Raw genomic sequence first — 21,374 nt, 5'->3', positions numbered from 1 at the left:
CTTTCCCTATACAAGGCACTGATTTCTGCCCGGGCACAAAGCTAGAGTCAGATCACCACTTCAGGGCTGATGAACACTCTGCAAATCATCTGTGTGGTAATAAGGTAGAAATGATTAGAATCAGCCAGTCCCCGGCATTTCTATTCTCTTCACTGAAAGGAGCGAGGAAACTGTGTGGTTGGAGTGGTCAGACAGTCTGTGTCTGTCACAGTACAAACCTGCGATACTTTTAATGCTCACCGGCCATTTTGTGATGTCATCTGGCCATTCATGTGGCTCCATGGAGGCTGGCTGCTCACAAACCCTGCAGCAACAAAACAGTAATCAATCACCTGGAAAAAACACCAGTGGCAGCAGCAGTTATAACCAGGAGTGGAGGACCCAGAGCATCACAGAGTCCACAGAGAGAAAATTGCTTTTTCCCATGAGCCAGGGCACCACTCTGACACAGTTCTCAGGATTTCCTTGGGGCTTGTGTGAATTGTGAGAGCACTGGGGACAGGTTAGGTTGAGATTGCTAATGGTCACGCTGTCAAACGTGCCATTTAAAGCACTTGCACACCGAAGAGCAATGCCTGCACTTGAAAGCATGCCCTGTGGTGTCATGATGCCAGGCAGATAGAAGGGCTGATGCTTTAGGGGAACACAGCAACTGTCCTGAAGTACTAGCTGATTCTGCTAAAAGAAGATTCTGGACTCTTGCTGAGCAGAATGCTCAGTGGTAGCTATCTGATGCAGAAATCTGTCTTGGTCCTGTAGCTAGCCTGATAGCTTCCAGACTCTTATCCACACAAAATAAACCACTTATAACCTCCAGCTGCCAACATTCTCCCAATGCTCTTTTCCCTTTGGCTCAATCTCAAGTGGGATTCACAGAAATCCAAGTGGCCCAGAAGATTTGTGGCTTCAAATGAAGCCAGGATGGATGGCAAATAGCAAGCTGGCCATGTGGCTCCCATGGCCTGCAGATTTCTGTGGTATCAATCATAAGTAATAGTGGTCCAGCAGCACCAAACACAGGAGCTAATAAACAACTGAAAAGGAAATTCCCAACAAGGAGAACTGAATAGGCAAGTGAGAAGCAATGTAAGAATGGATACGGTAGTGAGGATAGGAGGGTACGGTATCCAAGACAGGTCAGTGAATGTTACGGGATGAGGATGATATGGTGCAGTAGGGTGGATTCTATTAGTTTGCAGCTAGACACAAAGGAGCCACATGTCTGGGTACTGCTAGGACAAAGCTGAATGGGAGCAAAAACAGAAGTGAAACCAGCTACTGAAATGAGCAGCACTATACATTTCTCTGCCTATGGCCTTCTCATATCCCAATCCCTGCACCCCTCTATCCAGTGACACTGCACAACTCTCTTTCCGGTGCCATTTTATTAGAACTAAAACCAATGTCAACACTGGGGCAAGAATCCTTTTCACCCACCTTTGCTTCAGTGCTCAGAGCAGCCTTATTCCTTGATTCAGATCAGATCCCTTTTCTGCCCAGTTCCCAAGCAGCCCCTCCTTCCTTAAGAAGCTCTCATGTCATTGATCAGTCTTGTTCCCATGAGTAATCTGGCTGTGCCCTGACCTGTGCATAGAACCTAGGGCCCCCCACTCCTCCCTGACTCTTTCCACAGCCACAGCGGACCCTTGTGCTGAGCAGGCACAACGAGTCTGGGGTAGGCTTCAGCTGGGGAGTCCTACCTGGGATCTTGATGGCAAACAGATCCAAATTGCCTCTTGTTTCCTGCCAGTGTTGGTGTGCTGGGGTGATAAGGCCATTTCACCCACACAGCCAGAGTTGACTGAAGATGAGAAAGAAGCAAAGTCACCACATGGCCCAATATGGAAGAGACATTCATAGAGATAATCCATAAGGTGTGTGTGTGTGTGTGTGTGTGTGTGTGTGTGTGTGTGTGGTGGAGGGAGGGGGGAGGAGTGTCACTGAACTGATCAGAGAAACCAGGACATGGAGAGGATCACACTGAGCTGAAGGATCACTCCCCTGAGTGAGAAGATTCTTGAGGGTTGAAGGGGACCACACCAACCAGGCAGGAGGGCTGGGGGCATCACAGCACCAGGCAGGAAAACACAGCAAGGTAATGGTCACATAAGCTAGGTATGGGGTTGCAGTGGAGTAGAACAAGGGTCTAACAGGCAGACAGCTACTCATGAGACTGAGTGGCTGACACTCACAGAGCATTCCTCCTCTGAGGTCTGCACACAGCCTGACTTGTCATTGCGCACACAGCAGGCTGAGTGCTTCTCTTTCTCCCGCTTGGCACTGATGAAACTGTGCACCTGCTGGTCTTGCCTCATGCATGGTGAAAACTTCGCCCCTAGATGGATGAGGGCCTCCTGGGAAAGAGAATAGAATGAAAGTTTAGCTGAGCGACAGGCAGCAAGCACATGGGGTAAGCAGAATCTAGAGGACAGGGAGCAGGGAGAGGCTGAGTAGCAAGAGATCTGGGGGCAGAGAGGGACTGAGCAGCAAGAGAGGTAGGTGAAGGTAGAGAGACTGAGCAACAAGAAGTCAAAAAGGGGTTGGGCAGCAAGATCGGCCATTTCAGAGGGTCTGTGGCAGGGTGGGCCAAACAAAAAGCATCTCCTCCACTTCTGAGAAGTGATACCAAATACGTGTTTTTGGCTTCTCTGTACAAAAAAGGTCTTCCTACTCCTGTGCTAGATTCCGCCCCCCACTCCCTGCCCCCATCATTGGCTTCCCCCTTTAAGAGACTTCCCTAACTGTTGCCTCTGTTACACTGGTCCCTAATAAGTTTGACTTGGTGTGACTTGTGCTCCATAGCAGTGGAGCCAAACTAGCACTGGGTCATTTCCAAGAGAGCTCTATAGCTGTGTGCAGTAGCCTAGTCATGTAGCCTCTATTCAAGGTGCAAGTGAAAAGAGGCCAGCCAAGACAGAAGAGGCCAGACTTTGTCTTAGTCAGGGCTGCCATTCTGATGGGCTTGGGTGAATTGAGGCCCAAGAGGAAACCTCACTGTGAAAGGAGCTGTGAAGCTTAAATCACCAATCATGGAACCTGGAGCACCACTGGGCATGGCCTGGTTAGTCAGGCCACAACAGCAGGGTTATTCTGCCACACCTAGTAGAAATGGGACTGCCTTACTCCTCAGTGGAAGGTATGGCCATGCTATCTGCCCCAGACAGACAAAGAAGCTCACTCCAAGCTGATGGTACTCACTGAGCTGGGGCCAATCCAGAAATTTTCTTGTTGAACATATTTGACATTTTCATAAACCCCCCTGTTTCTCAAGACCTGAAAAGCAAAAAAACAACAGCTCTATGGGTGTCCTAAACCAGAAGGACAGCCAGAGGCACAGCAGCAAAGTAGGATATCAGGAAAAACTTCACTGTTAGAATGGTGAGGCAGTGGAATGGACTTAGGGAAGTTTTGGAATGTCCATCATGGAGGTGTTCTAGAAATGGCTGGACAAATATTGATCAGGGATGATCTAGGACAGGAGCGAGCCAAATATGGCCCGCAGGCTGGATGCAGCCCACTGAGCGATTCTGTCTGGCCTGCAGTAGGTCCCACAGTCCTGCCCAGCCCAGGCTCACGGGGCAGCCCAGGCCTTGGTGCATACAGCCAGTCCCACCACCCACACATGCACAGTGCACTTGGGGTGGCACAGCGGCAGGTGGACTCCATTTCTCAGCAGCCCCTGATGCAGAAGCTCCTTCTGGCTGCCACAGCTGCCAGACCCAGCCCTGCTGCCTGGGCACCCTGGCCTATCCGTCTCACACCCACCGGCAATGGCAGGACTTGTGGGGGTAGAGTGCTCAGCCAGGTGGCTGGGATAGGGCTGCAGGTAGGTGGGGAGCAGCGTCCAGGAACATGGGTAGGTGGGTCAGATCCATGGGAGATCCTGGGATTGTGGGACAGTGACAGCGCAGGGCCAGGGCCAGGGCAGAGCTACTATCTGCTCCCCACATGGCCCTGCAATGGGCACAGGTTCTGCAGGCAGAGGGTGTGCAAGGAGCAGATCGTGGCTCTGCCTCAGCCTCATGGTGTCACCGTCCCAAGATCTCAGCCCCAGATGCAGCTCCCCACCCGCCTGGCCACATGTCCTACCTGTGTGGCTCCCAGGGAGTCTCCATGAAAACCCTGGGATCATGGGGCAGAGACAGTGTGGGGTCAGGGCCAAGGCAGAGCCCCAGTTCTGCAAGCAGGGATGTGGGGAGCAAATCGTGGCTCTGCCCCAGTCCCAGTCCTGACTCTGGCCCCGTACTGTCACTGCCCCACGATCCTGGCGTTTTCATGGAGACTGGTCGGGAGCCATGTGAGTAGGGCACATGGCCAGGTGGGTAGAGTGCTGCATCTGGGGCTGGGATTTTGGGGTGGTGAGAGTATGGGGCAGTCACAATCAACTCCATGGCTGGGGCAGAGCCACAATCCACTCCTTGCATACCCCTGCCCACAGAACCAGTGCCTGTCGCAGGGGCACGTGGGCAGCGGATCGCAGCTTTGCCCCAGCTCCAGCCCTGTGCTGTCACCACCTCATGACCCTACCCCATGATCCCAGCCTCACCCGCTTGTCCCATTCCCAAACACTGTTTCCTGCCTGCCTGCCTCCCCACCCTATATAGGGAGTTTTAGTAAGCTGCTGGAATTGCCCACCCCTGATGTAGGAGTAGCTATGCCTATGTTCTGCTATGGGCATCTCCCTTCTGGTCTTTGATGGTTGCCACTTGGAGCCAGAAGGAATATTTTTCCCCTTCTGCATCAGGGTTTGTTTTTCTTCACCTTTCTCAGAAGCCTTGGAGATTGGCTGCAGCCAAATTCCATCCCAATTTTGTCTGGGATGTACCAATGCTCCTGCTGGAGGTTCCTGGCTAGCGTGTCTTGCCCCTCTGCTCAGGGTCAGATCGATCACTATATTCGGGGTCAGGAAGCAATTTTACTCCATGGTCAGACTGGTACAGGCTGTGGGGGTTTTCTCTTTCCTCTGTAGTGAGGGCATACAGCCCTCTGTAGTGAGGGCTCTTTGGGTATATTTTAACAATCCTCACAGAAGCAGGACATTGGCCACCATTATCTCCCTGCAGCAGGTTAGGATGTCATACCTTGTGGCTGTGTCAGGCAATTATTTCAGCTGGAGGGCTGCTTAATGAATTTTGGCAAACCCTCGAGGGCTGCAAGGGTAGCCCCATCCCTTGACAGGTGCCCCCCCAGGCAGCCATTTTGGGACCCACCCCTAACCCCTGACCTTTGACACCAGAAGTCCCTCTCCTTGCCCCTGGAAGTACTCCTTTCAGCAAGAGGGTTGCCATCTTGGAACCAGAAAGAAAACCAAATTATATTCTAAAAATCAAACATCTACTACAACATACATTCACTTGATTTCAAAAAATATTTTTGTCCTGATTTACATGTGTTTCTATAGTGTACATAGAGGTAATAGCTTAAATACAATAGCTTTAAATGAAGTCTTACTTTGGTATATTGTGAGAGGGGTGTGGGGGGGTATGGGTGGGGGGGTACAGGGTTTGTAGGGGGCTGTGTGTGTATGTGTGTATGTGGGGTGTGGGGGAGGGTGTGTGGGAGAGTTGTGGTGGGTAGATAGGTCTGGGGGTGTGGGTGGGTATAAGGTTTGGGGGTCTTACTTTTGACTCATTCACGAGCCTGTACAGGCATAGCCCTCTTGGCCTTAGCCCACTTGCTCTAGCCCGGCTTCTCAGTCTCAGCCTCTCTTCTCTGGTCATGCCTGGCTCAACCTGCTCTGCCCTCTCAGCCTCAGCCCACCCCTGTCTCCCTCATGAGGTATGAGGGTTGGCCTTCTAAGCTTTAATGATGGCTCTGGCCCTGGGGCACCCACACACCACTTTCCCCCCCTGCCCACCACTGCTTCCCCCCTCTGTTTCCCATGCTCGCCTGCCACTCCAGTAGTGAGTGGTTCCTGGCTGGCTCCTGCTGCACCATGCGGTCCCAGCTATGCACCTGGGAACTGTGTGGTGTCGGAGCCAGCCTGGCCTGGCCAGCACTGCACGGAGCCAGCTGGCAATCCTGGGGGTCAGGTCAGTTTCTGCTACACTGGCAGGGAGAGAGGGGAGCTGGCCCGGCTCCATAGAGTCCCTGCCAGCCCAGGCTCCACACTCCTGCCACGCCGCCTTGGGCACCCACTGGTGTATGCCTCATGCTCCCACCCCGCACTCCAGCCCAACTTTCGCTACACTCCTGCCTGTCCACTCACTGCTACTCTTCCCCCGCTCCCACACACACCTGATGCTGCAGCCACCACCAACTCCCCACCTTCCCACCATTGCTGTCGCTTCTCCCTTTGCCCACCTCTGACTTTGCACTTTTGGGCGGACAGAGGTGGGGAACAGCCCCAGGACTGCCAGGCCAGAAGCCTCTGCTAGGCAGAGGCTTCTGGTTGGAGGCGTAGCAGAAGGCCACCTGTTTCTCCCCCAAAACTCTGCTCTGTGACAATTTGGTTAAGACGGGCCCTGCAGAGGGTACAGACCTTACCCTATCTCTTTAGGTAACCTGAGCTGGATACTTTCCTGAGGGAGGGGGGAAACCTGCTCCCTCTGCCTATGTGAATGGCATCACATACCTGGGTGAGGGGCTTGGACTCCCTGGGGAGCTAGGAACTGCCAGTCTGCCCAGCAACCAGTGATGCATTTCAAATTGGTTGGCTGACAGCCAACAGGTGCTGGCATCCATTGGACCAGGTAAATGAGGTCACAAGGGCTACGTAAGTTAAAGACTGCCCAGGAGGAGGAGACAGCAGCCATGGGGAAGACTCAGAGACAGAGAAGAGCTGAACCGTCTGAAACCTGCTCTCTCTCTCAAAACTCAACTGCCTGCCTCCAGAGGGAATCTCCACTTGCCTCTGGATGATACTTGAGTAAGCTACCTGAAATCTAAGTAGATATATAGCTTGCAGTAACTCAGATGTGTGATCAAAGGCTACCCAGCCATGCCAGTTTGCTCTATGGGATTTCTCTGATATTGCTCTACCCTGTACCCTATTGCAGCCCTACCCCTTGTAACCAATAAAGTTCTCCTTTGTACCTAGCGTGGGAGACTTATTGGGTGTGGGTCTAGATTATGCCTTGGGGTCCCCTTGGTTTGGCTGACCCCAAGGGAGACCACTACTTGTGCTTCCGACTGAGAGAAGCACCCCCAAGTGCTTGAAGTGAGTCAAGTACCCTCGAGGGCTACTAGGTCTGTGTTTCCCAGGGTGCACAGGGCCAGAATAAAGCCCAGCCTTGGGTGGTGGCAGTTTTTACCCCAGGCTAATGGGTGTGCTCCGGGAAGGGGGTCGGCCAGATGTAAGGCGCCCCCAGGGAGGCACTCGGAGCCTGGAAGGTGGTCGGGTGCAGTGAGGTGGGTGGCTCAATGCAGCAGCACCCCCTACTGGCTCACCAGAGGAAGCTGAGGGTAGGGGGGCTGGGGGTGAGGCTGAGGGTGGGGCACAGCCAGTTGGGCCTTGCTGGTGCTGACCCAGGGTCCATCCGCGGGCTCCTCCTGGGTCCTGATGACGCTGGCACCTCATCAGCTTAGACGGGCAGCCAGGGATAAATAATAATTAGTTTTATACATTTTTTAGGGACCCTGGGGGCCAGATAGAATGTCTTGGTGGGCCAGATCAGGCCCACGGACTGTATTTTGCCCATCCTTGGGTTAGACCATGGATTTGTATAGGATGGTTTAGATAGGGATAATCCTGCCTTTGGCCAGGGGTTGGACTAGATGACTTCTGAAAGTCCTTTCCAGCTCTACTTTTCTATGATTCTATGAAAGGGAGTGGGGCAGTAGGAACAAGAAGCAGGTCTGTCCACTAATTTGGAAGTATTAGAATTATGCAACCTCATGGGGCAATGGAAATCCTGCTAACAAGCACAAGATTCTTTTAGGCCAATATTTTCCAATGAGGTAAGCACCATTTCTCAAGGATTTCATTAAAAAAAGAGTTTGCCTGCTTCTTGCTGTTCTTATTGTGTGGAAAACCTTGAAACTATGATATGAACATAACTTATGCTGAAATGTATGCCCAGGTTACAGGGTACTTAGAACCACAGAATCATAGAAAATTAGGGTTGGAAGGGACCTCAGGAGGTCATCTAATCCAATCCCCTACTCAAAGCAGGACCATCCCCAACTAGATCATCCAGCCAAAGCTTTGTCTATATGGGACTTAAAAACCTCCAAGGATGGAGATTCCACCATCTCCCTGGGTAACATGTTCCAGTGTTTTACTACCCTCCTAGTAAGAACACTTTTCCTAATATCTAACCTAAACTTCCCTTGCTGCAACTTAAGACCACTGCTCCTTGTTTTGTCATCTGCCACCAGTGAGAACAGTCTAGCTCCATCCTCTTTGGAAGCCACCCTTCAGGTAGTTGGAGGCTGCTATCAAATCCCCCGCCCCCCCCATAGTCTTCTCTTCTATAGATTAAATAAGCTCAGTTCCCTTGGCCTCTTCTCATAAGTCATGTGCTCCAGCCCCCTATTTTCATTGTCCTCTGCTGGACTCTCTCCAGTTTGCCTACATCCTTTCGGGGGGGAGGGGAAAGGGCACAAAACTGAACATAGGGCTCCAAATGTGGCCTCACCAGTGTCGAATAGGGGGTATGACAGGCTTATGGCCAGAGGGGCAGTCGTGACATCCCCTGGTGGCCCTGCAGCTCCTGCCCAGCTCGAACTCTAATGTAGTTTTCCCTAGATTGGTTGTTTACCTGCCACGCCTTGATCTTGGTTAAAGACTGATTAAGGGAAGCTGCCAACAGGCCTTAGAGTGAGCCCTAATCCTAATACTTTCCCACTGGGTCCCTCAGGAGCCCCCACTAGCCTCAATCCATCCCTTAGGCCTGATAGGTCACTCACAGCCTGACTAGGTCCCTGTAGGACACCTGTAGCCTTAAGGGCAAATTGCATAGCTCCTCTTCCTCCCCTACACCGCACCCTAAGCCTTACAGATGTTATCACTATGATGTTCAATTCACACACTTGGCCCCTTTGGCCTTCAGACCAACGTGGTCCCATGTTTGGACCTCTCAGGGCTCCCAGACACCCTCATCCAGCTTGCATCCTTTCTCTTAGGGTTCCTAGAACCCTCGGTTTGGATTGAAGCCCTTCATCTAGTCCTTGCCCTGTCACTGGGACCATGGACCCTCTGGTCTGACTGACTGACAGTCCCTGATTCCTGAACCTCCAGGTCCTATACACAAGTACTCCCTCTGTCTTTGATCCTTGGGTCTCACTCTCTTTCAGCCCTGCTTGTCCCTGGACCCTCTAATCACACTCCCAGTCCTTTATGGGCCTGGGGCTTGTGGATCCCCAGGTCCCTACTCTCTAGGCCAGAGCTTTCCAAACTTTTCATGTTGATGACACACTTTTTAGACATGCATCATTTCGCGACACAGTAATTCAGTTCCGGGGAAGGGGCCAAGGGAAGCAGACGCGAGTAAGGGAGCTCCGCGGTGCCCTTCCGCAAAATTTTCTGCATTTCGCGCGACACACCTACACACTGCCGCCGACACACTAATGTGTCGCGGCACACAGTTTGGAAAGCTCTGCTCTAGGCCCTTGCACCCCCAGCTAAGCCCCCTCTCAGCTCCTGCTGGACTACTAACTCTCTAGGTAAGCCTTTCCTGCCCTTCCAGGGCTCCAGGTTGAACTGCTAGGACAACTTAATAAGGAATACCTTCCCTCTGGCAGGCATTCAAGCCATCCCATGCCTTAATATAAAACCGGGCCACCTGCCCATATAATTAAGCCCTTTTCTGTTCCAGGTACCTTTCCTTGTTCCCTGCATTACAGAGTTCCTTATTCAGAGCCACTGTCAGTTCAGAAGTCCTGCTGCTCTCTGGTCAAGGGCTCCACACTGCATAGCTACCAGGGAAAGACTAACTGACCTATGCAGGCTCTGGGCTTTTATATAGCAAAGCCTGAGCCCTCTTTCAGTCATTTGAGAGTCCTTCATGAGCTCCCCTTTGCCACCTGAGCTCCCCTTTGCCACCTGCAATGCTTGCTCCCTTAAAGAAGCAGGCACATCCTAGAGCCCTGCTACAAAGGGGAATAATCACTTCCCTCAATCTGCTGGCAACGCTCCTACTAATGCAGCCCAGTATGCCATTAGCCTTCTTAGTGAGAGATCTTCCAAATACCTAACCTAAACATCCCTTGTTGCAACCTGAGACCATTGCTCCTTGTTCTGTCATTTGCCACCACTGAGATCAATCCTCCATCCTCTTTGGAACCACCTTTCAGGTACTTGAAGGCTGCTATTAAATCCCTCCTTAGTCTTCTCTTCTCCAAGCTAAATAAGCCCAGTTCCCTCAGCCTTTCCACGTAAGTCATGTGCCCCAGTCCCCAAACCATTTTTGTTGCCCTCCACTGTACTTTCTCCAATTTGCCTGCATCTTTTCTGTAGTGAGGGGCCCAAAACTGGACACAGTACTCTAGATGTGGCCTCACCAGTGCCAAATAGAGGGGAAAAATAACTTCTGGTTCTTACTGACAAGACTCCTACTAACGCAGCTCAGTATGCCATTAGCCTTCTTCACAACAAGGGCACACTGCTGGCTCATATTCAGCTTATTGACCACTGTAACTCCCAGGTCCTTTTCTGCAGAGCTGCTGCTTAGCCGGTTGGTCCCCAGCCTGTACCAGTTCATGGGACTGTTCCATCCTATGTGCAGGACTTTGCACTTGTCTTTACTGAACATCATGAGATTTCTTTTGGTCTAGTCTGTGAAGAAATCTCCCTCTCTCTGCCTTTCACTTGGGTCATTTCAAGTGAACCCCACCTCCCTCTCTCTTGCTTTCTTTTTGGTTCAGGGTGGTCAACCAGGTGACCTGGCTGGATAAATTTCTGAGAGGAGAGGGGAATGTTCTCTTCCTCCAGTGGGCATTTTGAAAAGCCACAAGCAAAGTAAATCTAAGCAGCTGCCTGGATGATTCTCTGTAAGTAAAGACTAGAAATTAGCCAGGAGTTAGGATTTATGTCTAGGTCAGACACATTTTAAAAGGATTATTATCTCCAAGACTGTATAAGGCTCAGATTGATAATGTTTGCTCAAAGTGTATTCTGACACCCCCCACCCCACCGCCGCCAACCCCTCTGATCAATAAAGGTATTGGATACTGTGAAGGAGGGAGAGGCAAGCCTTTCAGCTCCCAGCTTGGCCAGTAGAGCCTGTCTGTGTTCTTTCAGCCCAACCTGAGGTTATCTTGGGATGTTTCGTGCTGAAAGAGGCACCCAGAAATATTACCTGTGGTCAAAGCAACTCCAAGGTTCACAGGGTCTGTGTGCCCCAAGCTGCACAGAGTCATAACAGAGACCAGTGCCTGGGTGGTGGCAGCATTACCCCAGGCTTATGGGTGTTCTCCAGGAAGTGAGACAGTCGGCTGTAGGCTCCCTGAGGGAGACTCCTGAAGCAAGGTTTTTAGGTCTGGCACAGTGAGGCATGTGGCTCTGCGTAGTAGCACCCCCTACTGGGATGCCACACAGTCCTCAAATTTGTTGAGGTCTCTCTGAATCATATCCCTATCCTCCAGTGTATCCACTACTCTCGTTAGCCTGGTGTTATCTGCAAAGTTACTGAGGGTGCACTCCATCCCTTCTTCCAGCTCACTGATGAAGATATTGAACAAAACCAGCCCCCAGGATTGACTGCTGGGGCATGCCATTTGATACTGGCTGCCAATTAGCCTTGACTCTGAGCCCAATGCTCCAGTCAGTTTTCTATGCACCTTACAGTCCATTCATCCAGTCTGTACTTCCTTAGCTTGCCTGCGAGAATGCTCTGGGAGACTGTATCAACAGCCTTGCTATAGTCAAGGTATAGCACGTCCACTGGTCTTCCCACATCCACAGAACCAGTCATCTCATCATAGAAGGCAATCAGGTTAGTCAGGCACGATTTATCATTGGTGAATACATGCTGACTGTTCCTAATCACCTTCTTCTCCTCCAAGTGCTACAAGATGGATTCCTTGAGGATCTGCTCCATGATTTTTTCAAGGACTGAGGTGAGGTTAACCAGCCTGTAGGGCATTACATTTTCCCTATTCCAGTTGTCTGGAACTTCTCCCAATCGCCAAGAGTTTTCAAAGATAATGGCCAGAAGCTCTGCAATCACAACAGTCAACTCCCTCAGCAACCTCGGGTGCGTCCTGTCTGGCCCTGTGGACTTGTACACACTCAGCTTATCTAAAAAATCCCTCACATGTTCTTTTGCCCCTGTTGGCTGCTCATCTCCTGTGCTGCCAGGTGCAGCAGTCTGGCAGCAAACCTTATGTGTGAAGACTGAGATGAAAAAGGCATTGAGTACTTCAGCCTTTTCCACATCATCTGTCACTATGTTGTCTCCCACATTTAAGTAAAGAATCTACACTTTCCCCAATCTTTCTCTTGCTGCTAACATACTTGTAGAAACCTTTCTTGTTACCCTTCATGTCCTTTGCTAGCTGCAACTCCAATTGCACTTTGGTCTTCCTGATTTCATACCTGCATACCCAAGCAATACTCTTAGATTCCTCCCTAGTTATCTGTCCAAGTTTACACTTCTTATAAGCTTCCTTTTTGTGATTTAGTTTACTGAAGAGTTCCCTGCTAAGCCAAGCTGGTCTTTTGCCATACTTGCTAGTCTTACTGCACATTGGGGTGGTTTGTTTCTATGCCCCCAGTAACGTTTCTTTAAAACACAACCAGCTCTCCTGGACTCCTTTCCCCCTCAGACTGGTATCCCAGGGGATCCTGCCCATCAGTTCCCTGAAGGAGTCAAAGTCTGCTTTTCTGAAGTTCAGGGTCTGTGCATTGCTGCTCTCCTTCCTTCCTTTTGTTAGGATCCTGAACTCAAGCATCTTATCATCGCTGCTGCCCAAGTTGCCACTACATTTCCCACCAATTCTTCTCTGTTTGCGAGCAGCAGGACAAGAAGAGCTTGGCTCCTAGTTGGCCTTTTCAACACTTGCACCATGAAGTTGTCCCCAACACTCTCCAAAAACTTCCTGGATTGCCTGTGCACTGCTGTATTTTCCTCCCAGCAGATGTCAGGGTGACTGAAGAGAACCAGGGCCTGTGATCAGAAAACTTCTGCTAGCTGTTTGAAGAAAGCCTCATCTACCACATCCTCTTGGTCTGGTGTTCTATAGCAGACATCAATCACAACATCACCCTTGTTGTTCCCCACTCTAACCCTAACTCACATACTTTCAACAGATGTATCTCCAGTTTCATACCGGAGCTTTGAGCAATCATACAGATCTTTTAAAGAAAGTGTAACTCCTCCTCCTCTTCTACCCTGCCTGTCCTTCCTGAACAGTTTATACCCATCCATGACAGTGCTCCAGTCATGCGAGCTATTCCACCAGGTCTCTGTTATTCTAATCATATGTTATTCCAATCACTGTTATTCCAATTACAGTTCCATGACTGTGAGAGGACTTCCAATTCTTCCAGCTTGTTTTCCAGGCTCCATGCATTCATGTACAGACATCTGAGGTAACTCGACAATTGCCCTACTTTCTCAGGAAGCATGAGAAGGCCTCTCCACTTGCCCCCTCCTTCTTGCACTTCCTCCAGGTCACCCACTTCCCCATTTACCCCAGGACTTTGTTCTCCATCCTCCAGTGAAGCTAGTTTAAAGTCCTCCTCACTAGGTTAGCAAGCCTGTCTGCTAAGGAGCTCTTCCCTTTCTTTGTCAGGTGGATCCTGTCTCTTCCTAGCAACCTTTCTTCTTGGAACAACATCCCATGTTCAAAGATGTCAAAGCCCTGCTGGCAACACCATCTGTGCAGCCATGCACTGATCTGCAGGATGCATCCACTCCTGCCTGGACCCTTCCGCTTGACAGGAAGGATCTAGGAGAACACAACCTGAGTGCCCGTCCCCTTCAGCACTGCACCCAGAGCCCTGTAGTCCCTTTTGATCTGCTCAGGTTCTCCCCTGGCAGTATCATTGGTGCCCACATGGATGAGCAGCTTGGGGAAGTAGTACTTATACTGTAGCTCTGAGGTATGAGCTACTCCTTTCTTTTCATTGCATGCTGACTTCACTGTTTACTCTAAAATGGTGCTCTGAAAGTCAGTTTTGCAAACTGTCCACCCATAAAGCACATGCAAAAGAAGAGGAGGGACCATACTTCAAAGAGTATCTCCTACAGTGTGTATTTAGGAGGGGTATGAGGATATGAAGGCTGGGTAGCTGCATTAAAATAAGGAGGCTTTTGACAGCATGTGGTGGGTTGTAGGAAGGGCTGTCCCTGTCGGGGGGGAGGGAGGGGCATGAATCAGGGCAACTGCCCCGGGTCCCTGTGCAGCCAGGTGGGGTGGCTGTCGCCCCTCCTGCAGGGCCTGCCTAGTACTGGTGACTCTGTGCCACCACTGCCGGCTTCGTGTCCAGCCGCTCCCCGCCCCCCCCCCCCCCCCTCCCCCCCCCCCCCCCCCCCCCTTCCCCCACCGCTGCTGCCTTCTTTGCATCCAGGCCCCGTACAGGTTGATTTGTCCCGGGCCCCGCAGACCATCTCTGGTTGTAGCACATAAATGATGAGCGGATGGAGAGCACAAATGATTTCTTTTTCCTGAAGAGGGTAAGTCAGTTTTCCAAGGTTTGTGGAATGTTTTTGCCTTCTGGGAGGAGCAAGATCATAGGGCTGATGCTCCAGCCCTTACAGGGAGACTTGGTAGATGGCTTTCTCAGACTCAGTAATAAACTTTACCCTGTTGTGAATGCCAGTTCCTAATGAGGGAGAGAGAGTAGTGCTAAAGGTGTTAAATGGGAAACACAAATGTGAAACACAAGACGAGAAAAACAAGCATGGCAAACCAAGCCTGCAAATCTAGTTCCTGAAAGGTCCTGATAACTGGGACCCAGTTCTACCTTGGTCCTATACCAGGGATTTCATACAAAGAATTCCTTTCTTTGATACTGCCGTGTAGTGCTATTTGAGCCAGCAGGCTGCAAGGAACCCTGTTTCTAAATGTGAACGCTGCCAGGCAAGCAGCACTAAGACAGATATCGATATTACCAGGAAGCTTTCTACCCAATGAGGGCAAATGGCAGGAAATCATATTTCACAATCAAGCCTTTCTGATGTGCTGGTAGTTTGCTGTCCCTGAAAATAAGGTTTCCTAGGAGATCTGGGAAGTTGCACATCTAACAGTATGTAAATAAAGGTGCATGTGTGTGTGGCTGCAAGTGTGAAAGTGGGCAGGTCCACAGGCCTGCCCACTTGTGCCTCCCCATGGGTTAGCAAATTTCTAGTTATTGGGATTTGGAAAGTGATACACTATTAAGTGACACATTGTGACATGAAGTCAGAGGCCAAAGTAATAAACAGTTGCTGAGTATCACACTTCAGGCAAATCACCAAAGGATTTACTTACTGAATCTACAGTTTCATGTTGAGAAAACCCCACAGGAGCAATGCCATAGATGCACACTGCCAGGATTGTGATAAGTGAATGAACAAAGGTGACCCAGTAGGTGAAGAAAGGCCTAGGGACAAGGAAAGACAAAGAATCAGACTTAGGAATACAATCATGTTAATAATTTTATGGGATGACTTTCTTCAAAAACTAAGAGAAATACCTGCTGACACACACAAACATGGGTGGTGTTCATTTATGGTTCTCATTAGCACTGAGGACCAGGTACAAATTTAATCAGAACTAGGACAAAGCTGGTGGAAGTGATTTGGGAACCTGATAGCAGATTAGAACAGAGATTCAGTCCATTTTGTGTTCACTTTTTATGAACATTTGTGTTGCACTGAAACAAACTTTCATAACAATACATGTCAGGCTGAAATTCAAACTTTTTCTGTAACTAAACAAATGTATTAGGGAGAAAGGTAATGAGAAGAGTTTCCCAGCCTTCCCCAATCAATTTATCTAATCAGACAGGTGTGTCTGCGCAGAGGATCAGCACAGTCCACACTGGAAGAACTGCCAGGATACCAAAGTGCCCAAGGGCTTCAGTATTCATGACAGGATTCTATTTTGGAGTTCCTTTATTTAAAATATAAACAGAGAATTAATTCCCAATACCAAGAATAGTTTTTACAGAGCAAGAGTGATGCACTCCATCCAGCAAAGGGTGGTGGTATTTACTTTGCTCCCATACATGTACTGGTGGGTACATATGCATGTGTGTGCATGCACATGCGCAGACTTAAAAAGAGTTAGTCTGACTTATTCCACCCAGCAAGAGGTAGTGACACTTGAATAATAACCAGTTTACTTTATGGAAGTTTAAAAGAAAGGGATTGGCTGCTCTCACCTGTGGTCATCCATGTCTTCAATCTGCCGTTTCACGTAGCTGTCTATGCGCTTGCGATAGGTGCGGTTTGTCAGCTTGCCCACCATGCCCAGTCCATACGGCCTCTTTTCCTTAGCAAAGAGCTTCCTGACAGGGACAGTAATGCGCTGGCCACGTTTTTGTGGACTCACACTCACCACTTCTTGCCGTAAGCGAACTTTTGGCTGGTGCAGAGTCCCTTCCTTCTGTTTTCGCCAACCACGCTCCAGAGGACTAAAACATAAAATTGGGACAGCAATGCTTTCTTTCTCCAAAGTATGGCAAAAGGCAGAGGACAATGACTGTTCAATGTCTACTGGCATTTGGGGGGGGCGGGGAGAGGGGGAGAAGGCAGGCCCCAGAGGGTTCCTCTTCTCCCATCAAAGTTCCTTGAAACTACAACCCTTTCTTCTTCCATGTTTTGCAGTAGCTGCTTCATGATTTCCTAGACTCAGTGGCATCAAGTCCATTTCAAACAGCACTTCATGTGTTACTCTTATTTTTTGCTGCACTGCTGGGTACACACCAGGGGCCTAACCTTGTTAGCATCGTGTGCAATTCTGTGCACATTACGCCCAGATGTCCTATTGATATCGTTTGTGGCAAACTGCACGACTGGCTTAATGACACCCACCACCCATATAACCAGCTATGAACTGCACAACATACACTAGTGGTTCAAAACTGTTCTAATACAAGATATATTGCATATTCTTATATCCAGATTCACTGATGTTTCCAACAGAGGCATTCTCACAGGTTCCCAACTATGTGGTAGCAGTTTACTGCTACAGCAGGGGAGTACATCAAGGGCTCGGTGATCAACTGTTCACCAGGGCACACTTAGGGAAAACTAGGAGTAATGGCCACAAATGCCTGGAAGACCGTTTCAGGCTCAACATTAGGAAAAACTTCTTCAGTTAGAGTGTCCAGACTGTGGAATAAGCTCCCTCCAGAGGTGGTGCAATCACCTACCCTGAAAATCTTCAAGAGGAGACTGACCCCAGCTGTCTTTCAATCTATGAATCTATGTATAAAAATGCCCTCTACTCAATCTCATTTCCCCCAAAACACACTTCATGGTATGTCTCATGACCCAAACCTGATCATATCACCCCTTGCTTAGCTAAAAACTACCTAAGGGTTAACTCTTAAACTATTAGTGAAGTAGTTGGAAGATGACAAGAGGCTATTTTAGTTACAAGTATGTTATGCAGAGTTGTTGTTTTATGAAAGCACAGAACCAAGTAAAATAAATAGGATGTCTGAAGTAAATACTGCTTTTAGGTGGTTTAAGATGCCTGGTTAAAGAACTGTCTCAGCAAAATACTATTAAAATGCAAGGATATGTCCTTATATAAACCACTGTGTGCTTTGTTTGATTAATTTTCATGGTACTGGGTTTCCATCACTTTTGGGTGCTGACTTTCTGGCAAGGATGAGCATTAGCATCACCACTGTGACCATTGCCACCACCTGCTGGGACCTGTGATTTAACCTTAGCCCATGAGACCATCACTTTTCTGATCCAACAAGATGTTCTGACCTAACAAGAGGAGAAAAGGAAGCTAAATGACATCACTATCCCCATTGCTGTGCCCTAAAACTCCCCTGAGACAGGAATCTAGGACTTCTGCTCTTATCACCTATCCAATGTATCAATTTGCTCCTTGACCTTACCCTTTCTACTGCATTTATGTTTAATGAAAATCTGACTCATCCCACCAGAGAAAATCTACTCTTGAAGCACTTTGCTATTACCAAATGGCAAACTGAAAATCAACACCAAGTAGACTGACAAGAGGAAAATACAAGCAAAGGACCAAATGTTTTCCAAGGCCTGGGGAGCAAAGTTAGGTTGTCATGTGTTACATGCCATGCCTGTCATCTCTCAGAAACTATCTTCTGTTCTTCCTTTCTCTTTCTTCTTTGTGTATTTATCTTAGGAAGCAATTCAATCAGACTTTAAAATCAAAATACCAGAGTCAAAAGCTACCGCTTCAGACTATTTCTCCATTCCCCGTAAATATTATCAGATAACTTTTCCCCTTGAAAAAGAGAGGTGAGAAAGGAAATCATTAAAAGTAATAAATATTACATGAATTGTGTATGAAAGTTACCTGATTTTTTGAGATCTTGGTTGTTTTGAGATATTATTTCCTATTGTTTCTCTTTTGAAATGTCTATTTGGCAGCCAGGTGTTTTACGAGAAGAAAATTCAAGTCCTGGCAACCAGATTCCAAAACCAAATCACTGTTCTGTTTTGGCAGCAGCAACACTTAAAATTAGTAACACTTAAAATTAAAAAAGAAAAGGCAATTTCAAAAAATAAACTCCTAGCCCTCCTCCCCCATTCTTACTGCGTACCCCACACCTCATGTTCATGGAACATGTGCAGGTTGTGCTTCATCCTCACCACTTGCTCACATTAATCTGAGGACATGGTGCATGATGTATCCAGGAGCCCTGTCTTCATATCCCCTTGCTGTTTGCTGTAAATCACATTGCACGATGCTAATACCTGTTCTCCATCACCTATGGTGCACATTGCATGCCTTGACCTAATATCCATCTTTGGCTCATATTGCCAAACATTTCACTGAGCACCAAAGACTTGCTCATTGGGACCACATTATACCTGGCAGGACAAACAGACTACAGACCTAGAAAGCTCTTAACCAGTTTCTGTAAAGCTGGCAAAGAAGAGCATGAAACAAAGAACTCAGGATGGCTTTACATTCCTCAGTATCTTCAATCAACTCCAGTCTGCCAAACTGCATTTTTTGGCTGGGCAGGAAAGGGATCAGGGGGGCGGGGGGAGTGGGAGGGGCTGGGGGAGTGGGAGAGGCCAGTGGGGGTCCCTGCCATACTCCCCTCCCCCCTCCTCCACCCCCCCAAACCCCTTACTTACCAGCACTGGAGCCCTGGTGCTGAAGCACTGCCTGGCAAGCAACGTGCTTCAGCACCAGAGCAAGGGCCAACCACAGAGACGCTCTGGCAGCCAGAGCATCTATGTGGAGGACCCAGCCTCCAGTTGCCTCAGGGCATGGGGACCATGCCCTGCCCCACTTTTTTTATCTATTTTTTTTAGACTCCTGGATATCCAGGGGTCTAATTTTCTCCCTGCACTGCAAACTTGCAGCACAGGGAACATTTTTTTGTTCCCGCACGTGCCTTTTGCCCCATCTCAAAGGGGTTTGAGATAGGGCAAGAGGCACATGCATGCTCATCTGGATGCGCCCAGTAGGTGTATTAATGGATTTTTAGGACCCAAACAGAATGGAATAAAGTCACACTTAGACACTCAATAGATGGAATAGAATCTGGCCCACACTGTGAAATGTCCCAGACTTATGACACTTGCAAGTTAAGAAAAGTGATTCTTCCACACTATTCAGGACTGGTGAAGCCTCACCTGAAATATTGCATCCAGATTTGGGGACCACATACCTAATGAGGAAAGCCTGAAACTATTTAGTCAGAATAAGAGAAGACTGAGGGAGGATTTGAGGACAGTCTTCAAATACCTGAAGGGAAGTTATAAAGAGGGTGGTGCTATATTATTGTCTGTGGGCACAAGGACAGGGCAAAAAAGAATGGACTTGAGCTATAGCAAGGGAAATTCAGCTTGGATATGAGGAATAACTGTCCTACTATAAAGGTGGTTAACCATTGGAACAGGCTTTTCAGAGAGGTTAAGGAATCTCCGTCCTTGGAAGGATTTAAGAGCCACCAGATCCTTTGAACTGTGCCATGAGGTGTAAAGAGATAAGCAGGTAAGTTTGTCCCTGCCTGGTCAGTCTCCCATCCCCAATGCCTGGCACCTCTACAAGGACGTAAGCACTGTAATATATAGATTCATTTTTTAAATTGGTTGCCACTCAATTCACAAAAGTTATGGATGGGTACCTTGAGTCCAGTGAGGGGTGCCTTGCATCCAAAAAAGTTGCAAACCACTGGGTTAGACAAATACTTAGCTGGAATGGTTTAATCAGGGGTTAGACTAGATGATTTCCTGAGGTCTGATTCAGCCCTACTTTTCTATGAATCTGTGAGTTAGTTTCTGCTAGTTATCAGCAAAAAACTCACAGCATCAGATGGCTTCTTTCAAGTTCATTTTTGTCTAAGGCACCTCCTGTCAGGTCTGCCTGATCCTGAGGCTTCACCTCAGAATCCTTGAGTGCAGCTTCAGATGGAGATTCAAATACTTCATCAGGGTATGTAGAGAGCTCTTCATGGAGGATTCCTTCCTGGTCAAAGAAACAGAAGCCCCATCAGAAGGACTGCAATGAGACACAAGAGGAAAATGACTCAAAAGCAATTCTGGAAGAATCAGCCCTTGTCTCTGGACCACACAGATACTACTGCTCTAGTGCTCTCTACAGTCTGCAGATATTGGGACAAGGCCAGTCTTGCTTCTCTTACCCGAGCAAAAAATGAGGTGTCCAACTCATCTGGAAAATCTACCGTGTCCTCTTCCAGAAAACTAGCTGGGGTGAAACTGCGCCGCTGAGCTTTCCTGAGGGTGCTGTCCTTCACAGAGCGGCCCTGGAAAAAGGAGGAGATGGCTTTCAACTACTTAGAGAAACCTGACTTTACAAACACTGTGGCCTGCAGCCCCTGATTCTTCAAGAGCTTCCAGGTTATGGAGCTGTCTGTCATCAAACCAGATCAAGTCCATTAGTTCTTTTGAAAATATTTACAAAAGCTGCAAGATCCCCCAGCCACATACAGTACTTTCCTTGTAAGGTTCACAAATCCCACTCCACAGTATTTATAGAATTGCAGTGCAACTTTTCAAATTGGACTACATGGTGTCTTCTGTGGGGTACATATGTTCTAATGTGCTTCTTAGAACAGAAGATCCATCTAATAGTCTCTGATCCACTTTATCAGATATACTGTATTTTCTTGATTCCAAGATGAAGCTTCACCCCCTATTTAACATGGAAAAAAAGGCTTGTCCTGGAATCAAGAGTGAGGCAGCGTGGAGAGGGTATGTTCCTACTCTGGCTCCGGCTCTGGCTCCAGCTTTGGCTCCAGTTCTGACTCTGGCTCTGGCTTCAGGGTGGGGATGAAGCCACAGTTACTGCCTGACCCACTG

At 48.7% G+C, this 21,374-nt stretch overlaps 1 protein-coding gene across 20 annotated transcripts in view; it reads right to left on the bottom strand.

Moving 5' to 3' along the window:
* Window positions 1-21,374, bottom strand: part of RHBDF1 (rhomboid 5 homolog 1) — a 166,741-nt gene that overhangs the window by 33,608 nt on the left and 111,759 nt on the right. For all 20 annotated transcript variants that reach the window (XM_025200639.1, XM_025200638.1, XM_025200633.1 and 17 more), the window contains 8 exons: window positions 20,696-20,818; window positions 20,360-20,520; window positions 16,253-16,504; window positions 15,358-15,469; window positions 3,199-3,273; window positions 2,193-2,354; window positions 1,701-1,801; window positions 241-304 (listed from right to left, as the gene is read on the bottom strand). In XM_025200639.1, coding sequence (XP_025056424.1) covers window positions 241-304; window positions 1,701-1,801; window positions 2,193-2,354; window positions 3,199-3,273; window positions 15,358-15,469; window positions 16,253-16,504; window positions 20,360-20,520; window positions 20,696-20,818 — 1,050 coding nt within the window. The remainder of the gene's footprint in view (window positions 1-240; window positions 305-1,700; window positions 1,802-2,192; window positions 2,355-3,198; window positions 3,274-15,357; window positions 15,470-16,252; window positions 16,505-20,359; window positions 20,521-20,695; window positions 20,819-21,374) is intronic.

This window comes from Alligator sinensis, unplaced genomic scaffold (genome assembly GCF_000455745.1).
Source record: "Alligator sinensis unplaced genomic scaffold, ASM45574v1 scaffold410_1, whole genome shotgun sequence".
Lineage (NCBI taxonomy): Eukaryota > Metazoa > Chordata > Crocodylia > Alligatoridae > Alligator > Alligator sinensis.
Note: the sequence above shows the minus strand (reverse complement) of the source record. Positions and strands in the feature narration are given on the sequence as shown.